A 27,633-nucleotide genomic window follows, 5' to 3' on the forward strand; every position below is an offset into this window, starting at 1 on the left:
CTGTGTGGTCACAGAGACCACAGGAGGTGGCCCATTGTGAGGGACAGACAAAATCTGGTCACATCCTATTTTCCTTTAAATTATAAACATATCTGGCAACAAAGCCAACATCATCAGCCATACCCTCTGTCAGTAAGTGCAAGCACTTCTACTTCCAGTCCCCAAGGGGCAGTACAGTTACTTAGAGGTCTGCTGGCAGTGCAGTGGACGCATACCATCCAGTATGCTTTGGTATAGGGGGGTGGCAGAGCAGTATAAAACAAAGGCCTTTTGTTGGTCTTGCTGTGGCTACTGTGTGGCTGGCTGGGTGGGAATCTCTGGAGGAAGAGGGGGAACCCAGGAGCACAACAAGCAAGGGTAGTATTAGTTTCTAACATTTTATTTTACTGTGTTTCACCCAGAAGATCTCAGTACCCTGTCTTTTGAAGGGTTATCGTGTTCTAGTTTGGTATTTCTAGTCCGAGAAACTGGAATTCCCCTGGGCTCTTGACAAGGTACATTAAAGGAAGAGCACAGGTAATTGCAAATCAAGCCTTTGGCTAACCTGCAGTTCTTTCACTCCTGGCTAAATGCTCTTAAATCTGTAGTCATTTTTTATTCTTCTAGTAGAATTCAGGAGCAATGTGTAGGATAGTATAAATGAGACTCTTTTCCTTGTTGTTGGGTCTTCTTAAGCCCTCCCTGTTTCAACATGTAGGGGAGACTATGTTGGTGTAATCCACAGACACTCAGTAGGAGGTGGAAAAATTTCAGGGAAAGCAGTGTTGTGCACAGTAACAAGGAAGTGCTTTTTAAAGTGGTACCCAGCATGTCCTGGGGAGTAATGGCCAAATTATTATCCGTGTTTCTTTGGGTCAGCATTGAGTAGGAGTAGAGATGAGGACAGTTAATAGATGCTTCTCATTTGACTGAAAACACCTGCTGAAATGATGCTGCTTCAACCCCCAAGGGGTTGAATGCGAGTGGGAATGATCAGTGAGAATACCTAATGAAATAAAGAGGTTGGAAGGCGTTAATTGCACCATGTAATATTCATTTGCTACTCCTTTCTGGAAAGCATTGCCACTTGTGTTGCTGTTATTGAAATTTGGATTTATAAATCCAGTGCAAATATCTTAACCAGGTGTGGTGCCAGAAGAAGCTCTCCTTGTTATGTTTTTTTCTCTTTGTTCCTCTCACGAATCAAGGTTATCAAATATCTGAGACATAGGACTGCAGTATTTTACAGTATTAGGAAATGTAAAAATATGAAAAATCCATGAAATATTACGAAGATGGTTACTCCAGCACAACCTGCAAAAAGGCTGTAAGAATGTCAACTCTTTTGTCAACTCAATGTCAATTCAGTTGTTTGAATTACAAAGTGATGGGGGAGAATGGGAAAGCATGAGGTAGGAAGAGCAGATGAGCGCCAGGAAAGGCAGTGGCAGCAGGTGAGATGTCCCCTGTGATCATTGGAAAGTGGGGGTATCCTTTGGATCACTAACCAGGTAAGCAAGGGGAGAATACAGACAGTGATGTTCGCAATATGTCTGAGGGCTTTCTCTGCTAAAACATCCCATGAAGCCTTAATTTGAAGGCTGGGGCCAAGGGGCAAATTGATCTTTTTGGTAACTGCATGAACCTTCAATGCATCTGGCCTGTATTAGGAACAATGGGGGAACTGAAGAGAGCATGATAACTCTATCTGAAAATGCAATACTGTAACTCTGTGGGGAAATTACAGCTGACATGTTTAGCAGTTCTGATTTTAGATTTGTGACTAAACCGATGCTGTTAGTTTTAGTGTATATGTAGAAAAAAAATATAACTTGTTGGCTGGGGGAAAAAATACTTCGCTTTAGTTGCCAAGATAGATATATCACAGGCAAGCATTCTTTGACACTTACAGAGACATTTATACAGCCTGCAAGCAGAGAGCATAAACTGGTCTTGCTATGGCATGTTGTCAGGCTGAATGAAATACTTTCTCTATAGGTCTGCTGGTGGGGTTTGAGCAAAAGCTCCTCTTATGCAATGGCTTAAAAGAAAAAAGAAAAAAATAAAGAAGAGGTGAAGTTCCTGACGTTTAAGATGGCTGTGACTAAGAAGGAGTCCAGGTGACTCTTACTGGCAGGACCTCACACAAGTTTCAGGGCAGTTTAATGGCCAGTTACCAATCAGTGCCATTTCAAAGCAGTTTCTGTGGGGCTGCACTTCGATATATATGTAGAGACAGACTGGGAGAGATTGACTTAGAGAGAATAACTGACAAATTTACTCATTTTTAAGAGAAGACATCACCGTATTTTCTGAATTCCCTTCTGGCAGCTGAACATGAAAACTTGATGACAATAAAAATTTGTCACATCTTCCTGCTGCAAATAGGATTTCTGGTCATTTCACTGACCACACAAGTACTATCCTGTGGAAATAGCAAAAAAATGGATTTATTGTTAGAAGTACAAACCAGAGAAAAAATATTATATTATCTATGTGATCTGTGTAGTATTCAGCAAGGCTTTAAAAAGGACTGGTGTTGCATGCTGGGTTTCAGCTTGTTTAATAATTAATTATGTGATTTGTCCCAAAATGTTAAAATCGGATGGAGGTCTAAGTTTAGACTGTTTTTTGGAATAGGTATTCTTACCCAAGATGAACATAGTAAAATGTAATGCCACCTACGAAACATGCTGTTTAACTACTCTTTTGCTTATGTTTTCCAGCTTGTACACGTACTCTATTTCATAGCCTTTTTTGATGTTGTTGTTTTGCAGTTTCTGTGAAGAGTGTAGTTTTTCTTACTATTATTTCAGGTTGATTTTCATAACTTGTCTAAAAGTCCAGTGAAGGAGATAATTTTTCTAACTGCTTTGCCAAATGCATGCAATGCACTTGCTCTGAAATGCAGACAGCAGTGAAGATTTCTCAGTTCAGAATTCAGCTGATAATTTATTCTTATCACTTTGCTCTTTCACATGTGTTGGCTCTGCTGTGCTGACAAAAGTTAACTAGAGGCAACAGTTGCAAAAATATTCTAGAAATATTTATTCCCATGTATAAATGAACTTACATTCACCATTTGGATAATTTTTACATCTTCTAGTTATTTAAGTGCTTAGGTTTTGTTGATGTGTCTGTTCCTGGCCATGAATTCCCACGTACCAGCCTACACAGCAATCAAGCTTAACTGTGCACCAGAAATTTCTTGTTTCAGATACGCTTAATCTTTATTTCATTATAATATCAGGTAAGTACCAACCTTACACTGGAAATTCAAATAAGATGGGCATCAAAGGCAAGTTCACCACTGCCAACGAATCAGTGAATGGACAGCTCAGGTAGTGGTAGGCTTTAGCATCTATTTTATACATTGTTAAGCATTGTGGCAATGGAGGGCAGTGGGCAAGGGGCTGTGCAGTAAAACATTATTTTTGTAGTATGTTCTCATAGTATGTGATAGTGGCTAGTAACACCAGTGGAGTTATTAGCCACTAGTCCTTTGTACTAGTGGGAGTACAAAGGACCATGAAGATGAGGTAATTAAAAAACTTACTTTTTTTGCTTGTTTGTTTCCCCAGTTTTGTTCTTTATTTGGTATTTACTGGGACTCAAAAGCACATCTGAAATGGTAGTTCAGACTTTCTCTGATAACAGGAAAGTAACAAGGTGAAAAAAGAAACTCTGAATGAAGATATCTTCTTTCTTCCTTGGGTTTCTTTCTCGGGGAGGGGGGGGCGGGGGGGGAAGATGAATAAACAAATGTGGCTTACTGTTAAGAATAAAATGAGAAATTAATATTTGCACTATTCAGAGGTAGACTTTTGAAAAGGCATTTTAAATGCTTCACACCCAGAGGTGGACAGGCAGCTTTCTGCTTCTGAGAAGCCTATAAGTAGGGTTTCTGGAGAGGGACGTGCAAGAGGGAAGTGCAAGAAGAATGTACCTGACACTGATTTTTTTCAAGAAGGAGTAGCTGAAGACAAATAACCATAAAAATTCCCTAAATACTTTGATCTCAAATTGTTTGACTACAGACCCTCCCTATGGGCATCTTGCTCTACACAGGTGCCTGGAGAAAAGGCAGAAGTCTCCCTGATGTTCACCTTACTGAATACAGCAGGGCTTGGATCTGAAATCAAGGACTAGACAATGTTCACATTGACCTCTTTCATGGTCTTTTTTTCTATTTTGAAAATACACGTGAGAGGTAAGGCCTGAGAAATGTTGCTGTTTTGTTTCCTTGCAGCTGTGCTAGCTGGCAAATGGTGCTGGTGTGAGACTTTGTGATCACCACAAAAGCAATGTTCCCACTAGGCCTTCTGAGGGCAAGGGATGTGGTCTGGTCACAGCTAGGCTGATGTCTTTGCATCTCAGCTTTGAAAGGATCGTGGTAGCTACTGTACACTATAGCTAAGAAAAGAGGGTCAGTATATTTGTATTAGGACTAAGGAGATGCAGAAGCAGTCTGAAGTAAAAATGAAAGCCTTTCCACTGTCATTCAGTAACAGGTTTTCACCTGCAGAATACGTTTGGAGGAAAAAAGAGCTACAAAATTCAGCTTATCTAGCTCTATAAAAGGAAGGTGATGATAAAGGGTTATTAGTAGTAAATAAATGAATTTTCACTCTAAAATGCTGTGCTTTGAAAAAATAATTAATATTATTGAGGGGGAAGTCAGAGAAAAGTATTTACTGATAACTGAATGAGCATTAACAAGATTCTGCAATTTACTTTGCACTGTACTTGGAAATGTGTTAAAAAAATTAAAAGCACTTTAGCATATTAGGGTGATCATTGGAGCATCACCTGAGGGAATTATAATTGAAACACTTTAGTGAAATGCTTTAGACTGCAATGAAGTGAAATTAATCTGTTTATAAAAAGAGGGACTAGCCCACCATAATGTGAAAGATTTACGTTCTTGATTACTTTTCAGAGCTTCCTGAGAGGAACTAATGACTTTTTCTGTTAAATAAAATTATGGGAACAGGACTTGATTCCTGGTTTCTGAAGGTAAATGGAAGCCAGAAATATACATATACCATGAGAAAAGATTATCTATATTCTGTAGGCAATAAAGCACAATCAGGAGTGAAAGAAGAGATTGCACCTCCTTTTGCTGCAATAAGCAGAACTGATTGAAGCTTCCGGAATACCTTTGTTTCACTTGTTTGCCAGAAAGCCAAACTGGCTGTGCATAACAGGAATTCTCTTTGAGAAGGTGAGTAGAATGAGCTGTATATATATTCCTGTTCCCGACCTCTTTTAAGTGAGTGAGGTGGACGGAGGACATTTTGGCTGAAACACTACATGAATCTGCAGTAATCCACAGTGGGATGCAAGTTAGAGCCCTTCCAAGACCGCCTGTCGGCCTTGATGTTAGAGAGTATCTTTTTCTCAACATGTCCTATCTTGTGCAGCTCAGCTGGACCTGGAGAGTATGTCCAGCTACAGTTTTTGCTTAATGGGTAGTTAACTATTTCTAAACTGTTGTATTTGTTTGCCACGTTTGATAAATAGTCTAGACAAATGCTTTGCAGACATGTTTGTTATAGTCACTCCAGCTATTCCATGTTATGTTGATCGGCCACATAACTCACAGTACTATTTCTGTTCTTTGATAGTAGACTAAAATATTTAAATCAGAGAAATAACTCCACTATGTAACTAAAAATGGGCATCTGATTTATTCAGATAATCGTTTTGCCAAATGTTTAGGGTTTACTCATATGCATGTAATAAAAAAAAAAAAAAAATTCCTGATCATCCATTTCATTTGTAAGGATGTAAATTTACCACCACTTTCTTTACTTCTAGAGCAAATCAATATTATAATGAATTTGGCTTTGCTTCTGTTGGAAGCTAAATATTTGCTTTGGTTTTGTTGGAAACAAAACTAAACATGAGATTGCTTAACTTTTTTTTTTACGTAGAGCAATAAAATATCTGGGAAAACTATAAAGATAAGCTTAAAGTGGACTCTTTTAGCTTTCATTGGTATGAATCAAGAACAACAAAACTCAGTACAACATCTGTACTCTGCTAAATAATTTAGTTGGTACTGATGCTAAAATATCTATTACTTCATGCTCAATGGATTTGGCATTTAATGTTACACTTTGAAACATTTTCCTTTAAGTAAGTCATTGGATTGTTATCCAACATAATGAGTCAAAGTCCTTGTTAATGAAATTTCTTATTAGTTTACTAGGACTTCAGAAAAAAAATTGGCCCTACCAGTACTTTCAGATTTGAAGTTTAATGAATGAAAGGGAACAAGAGTAAATTGCTTGATTTTTATGCTACTTGGGTTTTGAATTATTCCCAGTTTAACAGTGACCAGTGAGGGAGCTACCTTAATTTATTTTCTTCTTTATGGAATTACTTGTATATGTGCTTTCAATGACAACCCATTTCTAAGGGAGCAGGGAACACAGAGACAGATGCTTTGGGGAGACAAAGTAGAAAGAGAACATGAAATAACTCCTAGGACAAAGGATGTTGGCATTTCAGTTAAGATGAATAGCTCCTTCCTCTGGAAATGTGTGCCTGCAGAGGACAGACTTTTCATTGATTAAGATGTCCCTTGTTACTAATGCTGAGCTATGGCAATCCTGAAGGTCAAGTGCACAGACTTGTGGTGTCTAGCAAGGCTGGATACTGTTTATCTCTATAGCTGATGTTAATAATGTTTGTCTTTTAATTGTCATGGTAAAGTCACCAGGAGCAGATTGTTCCCTGTCTCTAGGCAAGATGAAGCAGGAGTAAAATCCCATGACTAGGGGTAAACATAGCTGGATTTTGGGTGGTATGGTGAGTAGACCTCAGGTGCAATGCCCAGTTTTCCACCCAGTTTCAGGTGTGTAGAGATGGTGAGAAGTGGAAATAGCAACAGCTGGACAAGTGGTAAGATGTGGGCAAGCTGCAGACTTGGTGAGGGACCTGAAACAGCAGTGCTGTCTCTATCAATTAACTTTTTATACAGAGATGAAATTCACAACTTGTACCACCTCCTAACATTTCTAAAATGGCCTAAGATCCTCCAGTGAAACTGGCTATGTAATATTATTGTTTAGATATGATGCAGAAGGAACCCATGCACATGTATAACTAGATAGAGAAAACCGGGAAATCTTTCATCTATCTTCTTCCAAAAGTCTGGAATATTTTTGTTATATTACAGCAAAACAATATTTATTGTTATGAGGCATCCATGGTGAATGCCTTTTCCTAGTATTTAAACTCAAACAAAACTATTAGGGTCTGGAATTTTTCCACAGTAAACTTGGAGATCCTGAGGCACCTTCTCCAGCTGCTTTAACTACTACGTGATACTACATTATTCATTTCATGCTCAAAGAGGAACAGGCAAAGATGTGTAGTGTGAGACATTGGCCATTACAGAGGTTTTAAAGGAAGAGGTCTGCTACATGGACAAAATGGACTTTCAACAAGACAGACTTATTTTTCCACTGTGAGGGAAGGTTTTAATTACTGTTTGTGAGCATTGATGAGCAAGCTGGGTGCCACCAACTTTTTAACTCAGTTCTGAGCATCTGATCTCTGACAAGACACAATTGTTCCTGATGTACGTTGACAGCAGTGGAATGGCAGTCAAGGCCTGGCAAAAGAACAGAACAGTGTTAGCTTCCTTGCTGACTCTTTTTATCCTCTAAGTCTCATCTGCAAAGAAATCAACTTTTCTTCTTTCTTTCCTGAAAATGGCGACAGTGTCTGCTTTTCTTCAGCCCACCACCTCCAGGTTATGTTGCCAGATGATGACTGACTATCAGATCTGTCACTGAGCCATGATCTCTCTCTGGGAAGTCTCATGGCACTTTCTAGTGGTCAAGTAGCACAGCAGAGACATCAACAGAAGTAGTACTACTATCCAGGAAACCTTATTCTTTTGTTTGAACTCGGACTGTGGGAAGCCATTTACTTTGTACTTGACTTTGGTCACAAGGGACTTGCTTTATGGCATGCGTTGGTACAGTTCCCACAGTGAGATGACTTTCTGGCATGCCACATAGACTAGACATGTGATGCCTGAAATCTACATCCTTACCTAATGATATTTAACATCTTCTAAATTAAGAAATGAAAAAAATTACAGCTAGGTGAGCAAAAAATAATTTTCACAGAGTATAGCAAGGAGACAGATATTTGGGGGTTACCATTTATTCTGGAGGGCCAATAAGGGTCATTTTGGATGGATAGGTTCTCAAAGAGAAATACATAGCACATAGACAAACTGCATCGCTCCTCATTTTTCAGTGTCTTTGGATGAAGTCTTTCACTGATTTTTGCCTTTGTGATTACACAACACTTAAAATATATAGAAAAAATATATACATATTTTGCAGGCCACTGGAGACTCAAGTCTAGAGGATGAAATATTAACCTAAGCACTCTTTATTCAAAGCTCCAGTAATACACAAAACAATTAACTAATTGAAAAGACCAGAAAACTTGGATAGCGTGATGAGGAATTCAGATTGGCTTAGCTCCGTTGGTTTGGGTTCCTCCTGACATTTCGAAGTATTTTGTGGATAAAACTGATAACATTCATGCTGAGTTATCTGCTCCCATGAAACCACACTGATATCTTGCGGGGGAGAAAATGCATCATCTGTTAAGTTTCAGTCTTCGCTGCTCGAAGTCCTTACAATAACTTTGTGCCACTGATATTTCACTGGAGTGTTTAAGGCTACTATTGGGTGAGTTCATCCATCAGGGAAAGGTTATTATCCGCATCAGGAAGAGAAAGGTGTGACTAATCTTTAAAGCTTGTCAGTCTTTGCTCAAGAAATTGGAGCATTAAGAGTCTAGCCAGTAGCCACTGTCCTCATCTGTACCTTCACTGAGTAATAGACTAGAAATACTGTGACAACTTCTCAGTGTCTAAATGCCTGAATCTTCCACTCTGGTTCATACAGGCAGCAGCTGATTGAAAATCTGGATTTTCAGTGGTGTGAGAAAAGGCAATTGTAACCATTTAGTGCTTTTCCTTGTCTTGGGGAAGGGGGTAGGAAAGGACAATGCCAGCTTTTGTGGTTTGGAATAAAAATTTGGCTCCTATGCTGTCTCAAGCACAGCAGGCAAGTGCTTTTTCACTGAAGTGTGAAGTGTCGATTTTCACATGAGCATTTGTGGATGGGGTTTGGCATTGTAAAAGGTCACGTGCCTTCCTGTATTTCCCTTACCTCCTATAGATTTCTACAGGCATTATTCTGAGCTGGAAAAGTACATACCATGTGATGTACATGAAGCACAGCCAGCTCTTTCCCTGAGAGGACCCAGGGGCTTAGCATTTGCCCTCTTGTGATTCAGAGTTGTACAACACTGGACTACATGATAAAGCCCCCAGCCCAAGTTATTTGCTTTTTGGAGACTGAGAGCATAGATAAATGGATGCAAGCTCAAAAAAATAGGTTTGTTCAAGTATTTGTTGTTTTCTGCATAGCGTCACTCTATAAGTACCAGTATGGTTGTTTAGCGTGTATATATGTTAAAAGACAGGAATTTACATGGACACTCTATTGTTCTCGAAATCAAAGCATATAAACAGGACACTTTAAATGTAGTTTCTGTCGAGGCAGATGCAGGGTATGTTTATATTGGGTCAGTAATGATAACTTTGTGGAGGGCAGACACTGTGAGGACAATTTATTGGGTTGTACTCTGATATCTTTTATTTAGTATAACCTTTAGTAGCTCCCTTTGTATTTGGGATGTCAAAAGTTGTTCAGGAAGAACCAAGGACTCAGTTTGGCCCAACAATTTGACTCGTGTTCCTTAAAGCATTAGAAATTATTGCATTTAAGATGCTAAATAAAAGGACTTATAAACAACAGAAATATGAAACAAGTAGCTTGGTAAATAGCTTCCTTATATATGAGTGCTTTAGTAAGTGCCACTTGCTTGATTTATGAACACATTTGGAAATAAAAATAATTAGATCTAATAATAAATGTTATATTAGGAAAGACAAGAGCTAATTTTACAGCTGTATCCAGATCTCAGTCACTTTGACCTTGACATGCAGTGCAACAATTTCACACAGGTTTTTTTGTTGCTGTTAAGATGATGAAATGTTTCAAAAACCACTGAGAAGGAAAGAGAGGCAGAGAAATGGACTTTCTGTCAAGATAAATCTTTTACCTTTTATAAGCACCCTGTCAGCAGCATTTGTTTATTCTGCTGTCATAATGGTGCAAAGATCAAGAATTGTGTTAGAAAAGGGCAAGCATCCATTAAGTGTGAAAATGGATCAAAACTGAAGTAACCAGAAAAGCAGATGATCCAGGGTGAAGTTACAGATTGGGTGAGAACCTGAAGATAAACAAGGTGAGAATGAAGGTAAAACAGAAGGGGTTGTGAGGCACAGGAGGGGAGACATAAAACTGGAGACAGAATAAGAGAAGGGAGCAATAGGTAGAAAACTCTCAGGAAGCTATTGATCACACTGTGCATTTAAATACATAGATCAGGACAATCAGCTACCTTAGGCTCAGCCCCAAAGGAAGCATGGATATCAGTTTCAGTGGGGCAGTGACCCACCTGAGGGAGAATCAAAGCAAAGACTGTGAAATTCAGAAGTGGTGAGGAAATATCTGGGAGAGGGGGAGGGAGTGCAAGAGGGGTGTTACCTATTTTGTGGTTAGAGAGTGCCCCCATCACATAAGCATCTTAAGTGTTTGAAATGCCGTATGCCATAACTTCATGAAAATTCTGGGTGTGTGTCAGAGGACAGTGGTCTGTGCAACATGAAAGAAAATACATTCAGAGAAGACAAGCAGTTGGAGTTCTTACAGCCTGGTCCACAGCCAGCACCCCTCCTTGTCGTTGAAAACATCTAATGAGAAAAATCTGGCCTCTGTGAATTGTGTACAAGGAACATCTGTTCTAAGGAGGTGCTGTTGAGTAGACAGCTCACTTATGCCACTAAGTTGTTAGTGCTGTCTGCAATTTTCCCCTCTCCATTTGTGAATCTTGATCTTAGTATATCAGTTTGCTTCTACAAAATCATTCTTGCTTTGCCTTTGGCACAGGAGTTGTAAATGAAAACACACTGAAGTTCTTGGGAACACATATTTAGTAATTGCATTAAGTAAATTGAGGGTATAGTAATCAAAACACCTCTGTATTGTTCTTGAAGCATATGAATGGTGAGAGCAAGGAGGATAAATAGTACCAAATATATAAATCTCTTAAATGGGATTCATAACTTAAAACAACAACAACAAACTTTAACACAGCTTGCAATTGGAATGAAATCAACTTCCAGTATTTTCCATAAACCTTGATTAGAGAGCCTTGGCCAGTGTTTGTTCCTCTGAGAGTAATGTGAGTTGCTCCTTTCACCCAAGGGCAGACATGCTGCCTTCCTAAATTTGCCTCAGAAATGAGAGAATAAGTGGAGGATGATAGCATAGCCCTCTCTTCAGCAAACCTCTGGCCAACTCAAACATGCTGTTATTTCCTCTTTGCACTGACCTCGTGTCCTGCCTGTGTAGTATCTTTCTGCAGTAACAAGGTCAATTGGAGCAGCGGTTTATATTCCCAGCTGCTGCCTGCTGGGAACACTTCTCCCTTGCACAGTTTTTGCTTTATTCCCCCCAACCATGCAGCATGGTCCCCCTTCCTCTCAAGCTAACTTGAAGGTATAGGAGAGCATAACCATGAGTCCATCTTCCCATCCCAAATCCCACCCACTAGCTACATGATCTGTGAGAGAAATATGGAGTTCATCACCTGGGCTGGGGAGAGACTTACTCTCCCATGCACCCAAACAGCTAGTCGCAGTCTTTTGAACAAAGTATATCTGTGCAACATGTAAACTTAATGAAGAAGCCTCTGAAATGTTGATTCTCTTGTTGGAGGAAGTAGGCTCCCCTCATTATGTGCTCTGCTTGGCAACACGATATCCTGCATGCATGCTCATTTTGGCAGCACACAAAAGGATGTGCACATGCATATTGAAGAGTCAAACCCCATGTCTTTAATTCTGGAGCAAGATGTTTTGTTTTACTAACAAAGCTTATGGGCATTTAATTACACTTTATTGTTTTGTAACAAATTACAGCTTTATAATACTTGGCAGATTTGTTTGTTAGAAAAAAATATGAAAAGGTAACAAGGCAATTTAGGGAGGGATCATTCAAGTTCCCATTTATTTTCAAATTTGAAAACAATTTAGCTTTTCTTTATAGTTCTCCAAGTCACCTACTCTCATAAATTCAGAAATGTGATCTAAATGCAGCTGTGAAGCAGGGAGGTATTTTCTGCTGATTTATTCAAGAATGTCACAGTCCTTTTCAGCACAGGAAAATTAATTAGGGAGGCAAATGATAATAATGATAATATGCAAAATAAAAGGAACAACCTAATTTAGAGATTTCAAATTTATAAAGGAAGAATGACGGCTGAAGAAGGGCATGAATGAAGCATGAGGAAATCTCATCCCCATCTTCAGCACTGTGGGCCCTCTGCAGCTGAAATGTCAATGGCAATAAGTGGTGGGTGCTCAGGGGGCTAAGTTCCTCCCTCATAAGACTTAGTCCAAGCTGGGATGGCACTAGGCTTTTGAGTCAATTCAGCTCCACAAAACTATGTGGCTCCTTTGGGGTGTCAGCCCTCCTCCACTGTGGTTCCCACTGCTCTCCCCCTCCTTACTCTTCGTCTCTTGCCTTTCCCAGCTCAGGCATAGCCAATTTCTGTAACACTTCCCGAGCTGTTTCAGCATAGGGGTACAGAGAGAAGATCCCAAGGAGATAAGCAAAAGGGATGCGGCCCCACTCCTCGGCCCCTGGGATTTGCTGAGAGTTTGGGCAGTGGTTTCTCAAACTCTTCTGTTGTCTCAGACTCAGCATGTTCAAGGTCTGTTCAGTTGCCAGATGGCTAACGGAGGCAATGAAAGGAGTTTCTGTTCCCCTCCGGATGTTCCCCTTCCGGCTGCTTCAGCTAGTAGAATAAATCACCATTTCTCTTACTGCATAAGATTTTGAATTAATATGTAAATAGCTTCCAACATTTGCCTGGGTTTCTGAGTAAGGGGCTATTAGGTCTCAATACTTGTTGGCTGAAAGAGGAGTAGAGCTTATATTTAAGACTCTCCCAGTATTTCATTCACACTACACTCAAGTCTGTTAAATTTGACATGGGGTAGAAGAGATAATCAAAGCAATTTAGTAGTTTCAGCACAGATACTCCCAGATTGAGAATTTAGCTAAATCATTCATTTCTCACCTGCTCTTGGCTTCAGTCTTGCTCTTGGCAGAGTGTATAGGATGGCGTTTAAAGGTAATTGTCAGTGTTAGGAAGGCTGTCTGCCAGCACTGAGCACTGTTTTGAGTGGCTGTATAGGACTTAAGCTTGTGCTATGGATGTTTTAGATGCCAGTATTGCCATCTCTGCAGCACTGATTAAGTCAGGCTCAGATCTTTGAAGATGTGTACATGCTGCCTTGTTGCTCATATCTCTGGGAAATCAGTTCCTATCCATATTTAAGAATATGGTTCTGGATGCCTTTGGCTGTCCAAGGGATGTTGCATAGACCAGGGATGTCTATGTGCATCTAGTGTAGGGAAGCTGTAAGATTTTCAAAATCATTTATCTATTTGTCCACAAAATAGAAGGGTACAATAAATGTTATTTTGGTTGGGGTTTTTTTGGTTGTTTGGGTTTTTTTTTTTCAGATAAGGCTAATTTGAAAAGGAAAATTATATACACATTAGTTAAAAGCTTGATATTTTGTGTACAAAAAAGACTTTAATGGTTTTCTATTTGAATCATGATCTTACACATTTGTGGGTACATTCTGTAAAATACTGAAAGCAAATGTTTTAGTACAAGAAACAGTATACAGAAATACTACAGCATTTTTCAGTCACAATTGTATTTTGCTAAATGTCTCAAAATTTGTAATGATTTCAATGTAGACTTTGGAACACCTTGCCATTTCTAATGTGTAGGGATATTTCAGAAAGGAGAAAGGGGGGATATTTCAGAAAGGAGAAAGGAAAGAACAAATTTTAGTTAATGATTTGAAAGCTGGTCAACTAGCTTTTAATCTATATAAAATTCAAGAGGGTAATAAGGACTAAGAATCCATATGGTGTTCCTACACAAACTGTATCTAATATTCTTCATCTATAAACCAGTTTATGGCAAGGATAGGAAGGAGGTAGTTTTATTTCCAGTATGTGCATGGATAAAAAGGATTCGTTTTATCTCTGAGCTATGCAGATATCCTCTTTCTTACGTGCAGCACGTAGGTGTCATTAAAAATAAACCATTCTAAATAGAGAAAGCTTATAAAGTTCAGCTTTGTCTCCCCATCCCTAAAACAGCGTCCACTACAACTCAATCAAGGATGGACAAATTTCAGTAGTTACTGGAACAAGGAGAAAGCACAGAAGGAGTTAGATCCCAGAAAAAGCTTCATGTAACCTGGGCAAAAGTGCTGGCTCGTCTATGTGCAGCTAAATGCCATCATCTTGCAAGAGGAGAAAATAAAAATACTAGTTTTCAAGGATGCTGTGCAGCTGAAATCACCATAAGACTATAAAAGTTGCTATCTCCCATCTCATGCTAGCCTGTGTGCTAGAGAATGCATAGCCACAGCTACAAGATAGACTTGTTTTTTCACCTACAGTAGTAAAAAATCTATCATCTCTGGCAATTTTCTCTCACTGAGACAAGTTAGTGCTTAATATACCCCAGCCTTGCCTTCTGTAAGTTCTGTGCTGTTTGCATCTTCAGCCAGATAAAAGCAAAGCGAAAGTCAGTTGTGCCACAGGATGTCTGATGTCTACACTCATTTTGTTGTTCAGATGGTAGATAACCATTAGACAGAGGCCAGGTATCTTATTACCACAATCAGATGAATCTAGTGATCCCTATTCTCTAATACAACATAGAGGAAAGCAGCATAATGAAAGGGTTAAATCCCTGACAATCCCTGACTAAGACATAGACTTGCATTTTTTTAGTTTCACTGGCATCCTTGTTCTCTTTTGTTCTCTTCCCCTGCAAAGATAGTTTTGGTTACCTGCTGAGCAGAGTTGATGGTGGGACATTTCCTGTGACTTCTTACCTGATAGGACTAAGCAGGCCTTGAGCAAGCTCGTTAGGCTTCCCAATTAAATCACTGATAACAGGAACTCAGGACGATTGTGCCAAAGATAAGCACCAAAGAACTAGCTTAAATCGACCCCCTTGTAACATTCCAAGGCCGAAGGACTGATGAGCTAACTCAATGACTACATATGGACAAAGGAAGCCCAAAGTTCGACTAAGGGACAATGTGAGGAAGACTATGGAAGACCACCGGGAGGGTGAAAAGACCCTAACGCTAATTTTACTGCGCATGCTTGGACCATGTAAATGAATTCCGGGAACTCATCACCATAAAACGGCCCTTTTCAGGAAATCTGATGACTAGGTATGATTTTTCTGTATATGAACTGATGTGTTGTGCTAACCTGGTGGAGCACTTGTGGCAGAGCGATCCCCAGTGCTGCCCAGCGCTGCAATAAAGAATACCTGCTTAATAGTCATCCCGACTATTGAGTTCTGGTTTCGGCTTTTCACGGCAGCAGTTTGGCACCCCAGATGGGACCCGCTCTGCTCGGCTGCAGGACCCGCTGAGAACAGGACTCCCTAGGGTACCCCCGGGATTTCCCGGAGGGACTCCTCGCCTCAATCGGATCACTGCGGGAGCAGACCAGGACCATCTAAAGGAAAAAAAGGTATTCTTTAAACCTTTTCTGTTTTGGAATTTGGGACCGGTCATTTGGAAGGTTCTCGTAAGTCGTAGGAGACGTCCTACGCTGAGCGCCGTATACCAGGCTACTAGTGCCTGAGAGTATACATTTGGCATTTAGTACGTTGGTACAGGCACGGGTTAAGCCTTGTACTTCTGCAATAACGTGCCTTTTGGTATTGGTACACTTGTGAAACCCGCATGAGTTTGTACTGTTGGTGGTACGGATTTACTGGCACCGAACTCGGATAGTGGTTTATTGGTATTGAATTTGGATATATTCGCTAGGCACTGCGAAATGGGCAATTAAGTGTGAATGAGCTGAGTTAACTCTGGTGTGACTGGTGAGTGACTGAGACACGGTGTGACTGCAAAGTGAGTGTGGAAAACCTGGAGACCTGTGCGTCTCATCCTGAAAATGAATGTGAACCGCTTTTCCTCGTCAATTGTTTTATTTGTGACCAAAATTTATGGGTTGTATTTGGATGAGATATTCAATGTGAGAATTGTGGAACGTGGTCAGAGTGGGAGAATAAAGCGCGACAGGTTGAGGTTATTAAAATAATCTGTGGGAGAATAACGGAAGTACAGAATCAATAAGGTAGAATGGGGGGACAGCAAAGCGGTGGTATTGTAAAGAAAAGCCCCCTAGGATGTATCTTAGCACACTGGAAAGAGATAGGGGGACAACCAGGTGGGAGTGTGAATAAGAAAACATTAATCAAATATTGTAATCAGTGGTGGCCCCTGTACAAATTAGAAGATGGTGAAAAGTGGCCCTTTAACGGATCTTTAACTTATAATACTATATTGTAGTTAATGTTGTTCTTATGGAGAGAAGGAAAATGGGATGAGGTTATGTATGCGGATATGGTTTTTACTTTGCGGAATCGCCCGGAGTGGCAGAAGGATTGTGGTGTTAACCTCCCGCCGCACGGAGGCAGCCTTGGAACAGAGAGGAATGGTGAATAGAGGAGGATATAGAGGACGAGGAAGGGGAAGGCTCTCTGGAAGTAGAGGAGGACTGGGGAGACAAGAGAAAGAAGTAGAATTCTTAGTAGACACAGGTGCTTCTTTCTCTGTTTTAAATCAAGAATTGATACCTGTGAGTAAAGACTTTGTGACTATAGTGGGAGCTACTGGCCAACAGGAAAAGGTGTTCTTTCTAAAACCCCTCAATTTTAAAGATTTGCACCCTGTGGTGGCCAATCCTTATACTTTACTTACTAAATTACAAGTATGGTTTACAGTATTCGATTTGAAAGATGCATTCTTCTGCTTGCCTCTGGCCAAGGAGAGCCAAAACCTATTTGCATTTGAATGGGAAAGTCCTACTACTGGCAGGAAAACCCAAACTTACCTGGACAGTGTTACCCCAAGGTTTTAAGAACAGTCCAACCATCTTTGGGAACCAATTAGCACGAGAACTTGAGACATGGGATCCTCCCTCCAGAGACGGAACTCTTCTACAGTATGTGGATGACTTATGAATAGCAACTGAAACAAAGTCTGATTGTATTCAATGGACTATTAAGTTGTTGAACTTTTTGGGACTGAACGCATATCAAGTCTCTCAACAGAAAGCTCAGATGGTGCGACAGCAAGTAACCTCCCTTGGATACGAGCTATCTGAAGGACAACGAGAATTAGGAACGGAACGAGAAGAAGCCATCTGCGGAATGCCCCTCCCTCAAACGGTGAAGGAACTCAGGACCTTCTTGGGAATGGCAGGTTGGTGTCAATTATGAATTTACAATTATGGAATAATAGTAAAACCTTTAGATGAACTTTTGAAAAACAATACCATTCAATTGATTGGTCCAGAGAAGCTCCAAATGCATTCAAAATGCTTCAAAAGGAACTGATGAAGGCCCCAGCCCTGGGCCTACCTGATGTTACTAAACCCTTCTGGCTGTTTTCCCATGAAAAACAAGTTATAGCTCTGGGAGTCCTAGCTCAACGACGGGGACTCTACAAAAGAGCTGTGGCCTACTTTTCTAAGCAACTTGATGAAGTAAGCAAAGGGTGGCCAGGGTGCCTACGAGCTGTGGCAGCTGTACTACTAAGTATCCAAGACGCCTGGAAATTTACCTTAGGCCAAAAAATCACAGTGCTGGTTTTACACACAGTATCAGCCGTATACTAGAACAAAAAGGGAATCATAGGCTTCCTCCGTCCCGATTTTTACAATACCAGGCTCTTCTAGATGAACCAGATGATGTTAATATTGAAGTGACTAATGTTACGAACCCAGCTTCTTTCCTCAGTGGGGTGACATCTGAATCATTGATACATGACTATTTGGAAACCATAGAGACTGTATATTCTAGCAGACCAGATGTAAAAGAAGAACCCCTAGAAGATGCACAAGACTCCTGGTTCACGGATGGAAGCAGCTTTGTCCGACAAGGTATTCGAAAGGCTGGGTACACGGTGACAACAGCAAGCAAAGTAATTGAATCTCAATCATTACCTGCTGGAACATCAGCTCAAAAGGCTGAAATTATTGCCCTGACTAGGGCCCTGGAATTGGCAAAAGGGAAAAAGATAAATATATGGACAGACTCCAAATATGCCTTTGGAGTTGTCCACGCTCACGGAGCAATTTGGAAGGAACGAGGACTACTAACCGCACGAGGGAGACAGATCAAGCATGCTGGGGAAATCCTTCACCTATGAGAAGCAGTCCAACTGCCAACCAAAGTGGCCATCATGCACTGCCGAGGACACCTGAAGGGTAACGCTGACCAGCAAAAAGGTAACAGGTTGGCTGATTATGAGGCTAAACAGGCAGCGGAGAGAATGCAAAAGGTTTTAACGTTAATTCCGGATAATAGAAGTAGGAGTCTAGGTGACCAAGAAAATGTTGAATATTCTAGGGCTGATAAAGAATTAATAGAAGAAATGGGAGGGCAGGTTCCCTCCAAAGGATGGGCCCACTTGAGTGATGGCAGGATTATAATTCCTGCCAAACAGGTATGGGGTGTTGTTAAAGAAGAACACAATAAGACACATTGGGGGGCAGATTCCCTGTATAAATTTTAAAATAAAAAATTAATAATAAATTTTTAAATCAAAAATTAATAGGGAGAAATTTGTATACTACAGTTCGACAGGTGACTCAGCAATGTGAAATATGTTTGTAAAATAATCCCAATACAGGTAACCGGGCACAATTAGGAAGTATTGGGAGAAGAAATGTACCAGGAGACCACTGGCAAATTGATTTCTCTGAACTTCCAAGAAAAGGGGGGTTACAGATACTTATTGGTACTTACAGACACCTTTTCCGGATGGCCAGAGGCGTTCCCTTGTAGGACAAACAAAGCAAGAGAAGTAACTAAAGGTATTATTAAATGAAATAATACCTCAATTTGGGGTACCTACAGTCATTTCATCAGGTAGGGGTACACATTTTTGTGCAGAAGTAGTGCAACAGGTCAGCAAGCTATTAGGAATCAATTGGCAATTACACATACCCTACAGACCACAAGCCAGCGGGCAGGTGGAAAAAATGAAAACAACAGATAGCTAAAATATGTCAAGAAGCAAACCTATATTGGTATTAAGCACTGCCTATTGCACTACTTCGGATACATGTAAAACCTAGGGCCAAAGAAAATCTGAGCCCTTTTGAGGGATTATTTGGGAGGCCATATCAGGCCAAATATCAAGGGGAAGATTTGAATCAGCTGGGAAATAATTATTTACAAAATTCTGTTATATCCTTAGGAAAACAATTGGAAAAGACTAATAAGAATGTTTTGGGAACCAGAGCAAAAGGGTTAGATCACCCAATCCACCCATTTAGCCCTGGAGATTGGGTTTATGTTAAGAATTTTTCAGGTGACCCATTGGAGGAGGAGGAGTGGAATGGACCTTATCAGGTGTTGCTAACCACTTTCACTGCAATCAAGATTAAAGAGCAGACAGCTTGGATCCATTACTCCTGAGTAAAGAAAGCTTCTGAACTGCGATGGACCATTGAAAGTGTTGGAGATTTGAAATTACGGTTACGATGATAACTTTATTAACTTTAAGCTTATCAGTAGTTGCTTGGAACGAGAACCTGTATTATAATGCGATTCAGATGACAGCGAATGGTGTGTGGGCTAAGGATTGTTGGATTTGTACTGCCCTACCGAGAGGTAACATGAGACTGCCTTTGTATGGCATTGGGTTGACTCATTGGAATTGTGACAATAATACTTGGCCTGAGTTTTGGAAAAGACAAGATGGAGGATATTGTAGTTATGATAATTCAAGCTATGAGATCGGACCAAGATTCAACCTGCAGATACTAAAAAAAAAATAATAGCACCCAGATTCTAGTTAGCAATAATAGTTGCCTATGGAAGGCAAGATCCAATAATTGTCCGTGCCTCCCCCTCCCCCCCCCCCCCCTCCAAGTACAAATATCCTAACTGTTCCTGTAGGAACGGGTGGGATGATTATTGGATCTACAAGACTGCAGTAGAAGTAGGAACTTGGAATTTGATGGGATTGAATGTGAAACCTATAGCCCTACAAAGTGGGATGCCAGTAGAAATACATCGGTTGGATGAGTAAGCAAAAGATCATTTTATGGACCTAATCTCACAGCCACCGACAGACCCCGCAAACTACCCGACAGGTGTTGGTGGCTGTGAGGTGATGGTATCAGCAGAAAGCAACTCCCTGCAGGATGGAAGGGAACGTGTACCATAGGTCATTTAGTTAGTCAGGATCGAATATATAATCAGTCCCAAATACCTAGGAGTAGTTTGAGAACGTCCTGGAAATGCGCTAAGCGAGAAGACAACCCACTTGTAATTAGGGGAACAAAATTTCATAGCTTTGTTAGATGGTTCTTACCGTGGCTAGGAGTAAGTGAGCTAGAAAAGGCCATAGTAAATATTTCAGCAGTTCTAGAGCAGATGGAAAATCTAACCATAAACACTATAAAAAATTTACAGACGGAAGTATCTTCCCTTAGTAAGGTTGTGTTGCAAAATCGAATGGCGTTAGATTTATTGACTGCCAAAGAAGGAGGTGTATGTATGATCATTAATACCAGTTGCTGTGCATGTATCAATAAACAGATGGAAGCAGATCTAAATGCACTCTGGGAGAAAACACGAATATTCCAGGAAGTATCTTTGGATGATACTTCACTGGGGCTTCGGGATTTATGGGATAAATTGACTTCTTGGCTTCCCAACTTTGGATGGTTGAAACAATTATTCATGGGATTAATTACTTTGGCAATTTTAGGAATATTTGTTTGTGTATTTCTTAAATGTTTTCTTTGGTGTCACCGGAATTCAGCAGAGACATACAGTGATTAGGCATCAAGTAGAAACGGGAAGGTATTTTACTGAGACCCTTGAAAAGGATGAAATATTATGAATTTTGCAAACATAAAATAATTAAGGATAACACCATTTTAGGCCTAAAAGGATTTGAAATATTTTACTAGTCTTAGTTAAAGAGCCTTACTATTTTAAATAGTAATTTTATTGATTTTATTGTAGTCTTTGTAATAAGCTTCATTTCAGATGTAATAAGACTGTATATTGAGGACTGTAGCAAGTAAGCTACAAGCCCTCAAAAAGAAAAGGGGGGAATGAAAGGGTTAAATCCCTGACAATCCCTAAGACATAGATTTGCATTTTTTTAGTTTCACTGGCATCCTTGTTCTCTTTTGTTCTCTTCCCCTGCAAAGATAGTTTTAGTTCCCTGCTGAGCAGAGTTGATGGTGGGACATTTCCTGTGACTTCTTACCTGATAGGACTAAGCAGGCCTTGAGCAAGCTCGTTAGGCTTCCCAATTAAATCACTGATAACAGGAACTCAGGACGATTGTGCCAAAGATAAGCACCAAAGAACTAGCTTAAATCGACCCCCTTGTAACATCCCAAGGCCGAAGGACTGATGAGCTAATTCAATGACTACATATGGACAAAGGAAGCCCAAAGTTCGACTAAGGGACAATGTGAGGAAGACTATGGAAGACCACCGGGAGGGTGAAAAGACCCTAACGCTAATTTTACTGCGCATGCTTGGACCATGTAAATGAATTCCGGGAACTCATCACCATAAAACGGCCCTTTTCAGGAAATCTGATGACTAGGTATGATTTTTCTGTATATGAACTGATGTGTTGTGCTAACCTGGTGGAGCACTTGTGGCAGAGCGATCCCCAGTGCTGCCCAGCGCTGCAATAAAGAATACCTGCTTAATAGTCATCCCGACTATTGAGTTCTGATTTCGGTTTTTCACGGCAACAATAAATTGAATTGTTAAATTGTAGGATATTCCAGACAAATGACTCCAAACAAAGCCTAGTCTCAGCCTACTTCAGTCTGAGCTTCAAGGCTCCATAAATTCCCTTTTTTTTCCCTTTTGTTCCTGTGTCAGCACCCTGTATACTGATCCATTTTTACCTCCAACATCTACAATGACTGACCTGTGCAGATATCCTCCTAGCTCATGAGCAGGATCTAGGTGTCATAAAAAGAAACCATTCTAAATACAGAAGGTCTATAAACCATACAGTGGGAACAATCCTCTTTCAATTAATTTGTGGACTTTTTCTTGAACAGTTGGACAAAGTTTTAGCAATAGCAAAAAAATCCAACTTATTAACCATTTGGTGCAGAAGTGAATCCTGAAGCTGCTTGTACAGTAATGTTGCTTTAACTGATGTCATTCTCTGCTGGAGATAATGCTCTTAAGTCACAAATAGCCTCTTTGTTTACACTACTTTCAAAGCTAAACATGCAAAAATTTGCTTCAGGCTGGGCTTTCTTGCAGCAAAGAAAGGTCCTGCTTTGTCCTGCTTGTTAATTCTGACTGGAAAGGAAGGATGTTTTCTAGTCATGTTGGCAAGCCTGTAGGATTGTGATTTATCTTCTCTGTCCTGTTGCCTGGGCAAATAAGGAGCTTCAGGAAAGCAGCTTAAGTAACTTTCTTACTAGTGGATAAGGTAGTTCCAAAACACAGATATCTCTCTTATCCTATGAAGCCATGTGCCAGCTTCTGCTTAGGATAAACTGAACTCCCAACAAGGATCACGGCTTGTTTTATTAAGTTATCCATAAATTCCAAAACGAGATCTTAACTACAGTGAACTGCTGAGTCAGATGTTCCTTAGCCTGATTAAAAGGAAAAAAGTTGTGGTAAATAAGGGCTAGGCTGCAAAAATGCAATTAGCCTTGTCAAGGGCTAAGGTAATCTGTTATACAAAGTGCACATGATGAATTATTGGTAAATTAAAAAATTAACATTATGGCCCTGTGCATGATTCCCCTCCAGGGCACCTGCAGAAGGGGACCTGCTCTCTCAAAGCACAGTGCATTCTGTGATGGACAGCTATACTGCATCCCACAGTGTGACTTTGTGTAGGGGCTGAGGTCCTACTTATTTTTGTTTCCACTATTGTTGCCTTCATTGCTAGTGGTACTAAACAAGAATAACACTTTTATGCCAAAAATTGCTATTGTCCCAGTAATGTTACTGGGTATTAACCATGAGGCTATATTACACAATCAAAATATTTAATAAATTAGCTGTTGTCATGGATCCTTTTGCAAAACAGTAGACATTCTTAGTAACAAAAACCCCACTTGATTAAAGGAAAATGTTAGGCAAATATGGGACACACAGTTGATGTCTGACCAAAAATGCTTAAACCCCCAGGCTTTCAAGAAGTCTGCAGCCTCATTTGAACTTTATCGTTGGAACCAATCTCTAGCCTAAACATTTTCCTTTTTTTATACTTTTGGTACATAAAGGCTCAGTAGACAAATCTACCAAAAGTAAATCCAATTCTTTTTCTTTGTAATTACTTTAGTAGTCAAACAAAATGTGTAGACACTCAGAACTTAAAATAAGCCAATTAAGCAACTCTAGCAATACATTCAATGATTAATCACTTTTTCCTGTAGCTGTAGAATGCTCCAATAATATCTTCATCTGTTCCAATACAGTATGATAGTGATTAAATAAATATTAAATAAGTTACTCCACCATTTTAACCAAAAGGCATGCCTTGTGTGCAAAGGTGTCCAGAAGGTCTGGAGTCTGTTGTCATCCATATTGCAAGTCTTCTGTTGGCAAGCCTTCTGCAAGTCAACATGTAAGATGATGACCAGAAGGTCTGAATCAGTGAAATACTGCTGAAGTAAAAAGAATGATAATTATTTCCTCCAGCTAAGAATTAACCTCAGGTTTTTGTATTGCATTTCTTCATCTGTGTTAAAGGAAATATTATTCTTCCTATATCTGCTCTATCTATAGAAATTCCACACTGTGGAGGGTAGGTAATATGTCTTACTAAGTGTTCATACAACACTCAGTATGGTAAAATCTTTACCTTCATAATTTTGTCATAATAAGGCTAGTAGAAATTGCAGCTAGGAAGATACATTCACAGGAAAAAGGAAATTTCAAGTATCTGTTTGTTCCATAAATCAGTCAAATACAACTTTATTTGCCCTAGGAATAAGAACTGCAATTTCAAAATGAGATTTAGCCTTGGCTTTTTTTTTTACATATATTTAAATGAGATGTCTGGAAATCTGACAACTTTGTGGAGAGGAAGATACATACCTCAGGAACACAGAACTGGGCACTTAGAAACTCTGCAGTAGTTTCTGTGTAGAGATTCTCTGAGATTATCAGCCTGAAAGCTTCTGGAGCTAATTCTGCTACACCCTAAAACATTAGATTTAACAACAGACCACAGAACATTGGATCAAAGATGTTCCACTAAAAGCCATTTCTTTCTAAATCATCAAAATAGGTTACCTAAGAGTATTTAAGCTTCCATTAAGTAACAATTTCTTACTAAATTATTTTCCAAAATAAATAATATCCTTGAGATTCCTAAATGGTCACAATCAGTGAAATGGTTTTATAAAGGTTATCTGTAATGCACCACTGAAAATCCTAAAAACATAAGCCTCTTCCTGCATTTACATGGCACAAATCCTTCAGATAAGGTTAATGAGCAAACTGAAAGTCTAGCAGAACTAATTATTTTGGTGTGGGACTTGACAGTTAAATGTATCTATAAAAGTCTAATGTTTACTAATGAAGCAGGGGACAAATTAGGCACCAACTCATTATGTTTTTAATCCAAGCTAAAATATTACCAAGCAGGATGTAGCTCCAAGGTGTCTGTGACATTCAGATTACCGTGCATCAGAATATCCTTGTGGTACATGTAGCTGGTGTAGAAGTTCCAGTTCAAGCACCCATGACACTCCAGGTTCTCTGCTAATATGGTGCTCACAAGGTTTTTGCTCTAAGAAACACTTTTGCAGATAAGTAGAAGTGAACTAGTCTGCAACTTATCATGATGTTTCAGTGGTGTAAAGATATTGAGGAATTAGATTAATTAAATGTAATTTAATGGACCCATCAGGCAGCAATGGACCCTTGCAGCAAAAGAGGCCAACAGTGTCCTGGGCTAAACTAAGAGGAGTGCTGCCTGCAGGTCAAGGGAGGTGATCCTTTCCCTCTGCTCAGCACTGGTGAGGCCACACCTAGAGTACTGTGTCCAGTTCTGGGCTCCCCAGTATGAGAGAGACATGGACATAGTGGAGAGAGTCCAGTGAAGGGCCACAAAGATGATTAAGGATCTGGAGCACCTCTCCTGTGAGGAGAACCTGAGAGATCTGGTGCTGTTCAACCTAGAGAAGAGAAGGCTCAGGGAGATCTCATCAATGTGTATAGATACCTGAAGGGAGGTTGCAAAGATGCACCCTTCTCTTGAAGAAAAAGAAAAAAAGAAAAGGCATAAGCAAGGTTACAACTGCATACCTGTAATAGAGGTGAGAACAAGGTGATCCATGAGACATCCCCAAAGAAGATGCACCTCTTGAAAAGAGCCAGGCTCTTTTCCATGGTATCCAGTGACGGGATCCGGAGGCAATGGGCACAAACTGAAAAACAGGTTACCTCTGAACTCAAGGAAATCTTTTTTTATTGTGATGGTGACTGAGTACTGGCCCAGGTTTCCCATAGATGTTGTGGAGTCTCCCTCTTTGGAGATATTCAAAAGCTGCCTGGACGTGGTCCTGCGCAACTGGCTCTAGGTGACCCTGCTTGAGCAAAGAGGGTTGAACTAGATGATCTCAGATGTCCCTTCCAACCTCATCTATTCTCTGATTCTGTACATGTCTTGCATCTCTTTCAAGACTTCAAAATCCTTTACTAATAATATTTCAAAGTTTAATAAATTACTGTGCTGCATCAAATCTGAAGAAAGGAAGGCATACTGCTTTTTATTCTTTCTTTCGTTTTATTTCTTCCAAAAGCTCTGAAGCACCTGTGAGGCACTTGCGATGAAAATATCACTTTTCTAATTAAAGTGAATACAGTGTGGCATACTGTATTCAGGTGTGCATATACACTGAATACAGGCATGGGACAACATTATGAAAATAGGATTCAAAATGAATTTCACATGAAACAGTGAAATAAAAACTGCCTCAGGGAAAGACAAAATAAAAATTCTCATAAAGTGCACTTTGTGTACTGTTCAGAAATGTGACTGCAGGACAGGAAAGAGATGGCATTAAAAATGGGTGGTCAAGCAGAACAATAAAATGATTTAACTTCCAAAGAGATTTTTTTTTTCTGTGTCTTTTTGCAAAGTAGTGTGAAATTATATTACCTGATTATTGGCTTAATGGGTCTCCTAAAAGGCTTGTCACTTGGAATAGTGTATCTTTGAACAAGTGTTGATACTATTTCTGTATCAGTATCTAAGGGGAGAAGAGGAAGAAGGGGGACAACAGGAGAAAAGTGAGTGGGAAAAGAGATTACAGTTCATCTGCTTTATGCATATGACTGGTGTAAATATTTTGGCTGTTTCATTCTGCCCAGGTAAAAGTACATGTTGAGTGACTTCTGACTTTGATTTATTTTTTGAGGTGGGGTCACCCCACATTACCGTATGTTATCTTGCCCATTATTTGGATGGGGTCTGTCTACTTCTGACTAACTTCATTTATTGTACATGTAAATAAACATGTGCATGATTTGCAACTTTTTCATTAGCTTTGATTTTTATGAAGGACAAAACTCATCATCTCAATCAATGTCCATACTAAAGGACATAAACTGATCATCAGCAATTTAGGAAAAGAAATGTTTACCAATTGTATAGTAAGACAAAACTGGCCAAACACAATGTAGGTGTCATTGACACTCTTCAGACAGCAGGTATGCAGAACACTATGGGAAGTAGATGCTTCACCAAAGATGTAACAAACAGATTGTCTCATGGATCATCTTGTTCTCATCTGTGATCTCTATTACAAGTATGCAGTTGTAACCCTGTTTATGCTTTTTTTTTCTTTTTTTGCTTTTTCTTCAACAGTGCATGTTGAAGAAACATTTCCTTTTGCTAAAATATACTCTTTTTGTTTTTGGGAGGAATGCTTTCTGAACAACCTCTAAGGAAGCAACAATAGCTCTTTAATTACCTTTATTAAGCTAGTTTTGAAATCTGAATAAAACATAAAGGCTTATGACAGCTAATTCAGCTCCATCAGGATGCTAGAGCAATAACATTAAATAATTGTTTCTTTACAGTTATGCTTAAGTGCTCACAGAAAGCTCCTGAGGATTTTAAAGCAGTCTTTTTTTATCCCTTTATTACCACAGTAGTCAGCCCAAACTGAAGTATCCATCTACAGCATTAATAAATACGAAACTCAAAACCATCATGCCCATTATGTCTATAGCAAATTGCAGTAATATAATATTGGAATTACGGTGAATCTAGTAAAAAATCCTAATCAACAGATTTCAATGGTTTCTTTTAAAGGAGCATGTCAGTGGCAGCAACTGGAATTACAATATTTTGTATTTTTCAGTGAGAAATGCTAG

The 27,633-nt window shown here is 39.7% G+C and overlaps 1 protein-coding gene across 1 annotated transcript; it reads left to right on the forward strand.

Annotated features, from left to right (window-relative positions):
• Window positions 1-18,463: 18,463 nt before the first annotated feature.
• Window positions 18,464-21,078, forward strand: LOC142406491 (endogenous retroviral envelope protein HEMO-like). The gene is given in 2 exon segments (XM_075495438.1): window positions 18,464-18,509; window positions 20,354-21,078. Coding segments are annotated over 2 exon segments (771 nt in total).
• Window positions 21,079-27,633: the final 6,555 nt, after the last annotated feature.

Source organism: Mycteria americana, chromosome 2 (genome assembly GCF_035582795.1).
Source record: "Mycteria americana isolate JAX WOST 10 ecotype Jacksonville Zoo and Gardens chromosome 2, USCA_MyAme_1.0, whole genome shotgun sequence".
Lineage (NCBI taxonomy): Eukaryota > Metazoa > Chordata > Aves > Ciconiiformes > Ciconiidae > Mycteria > Mycteria americana.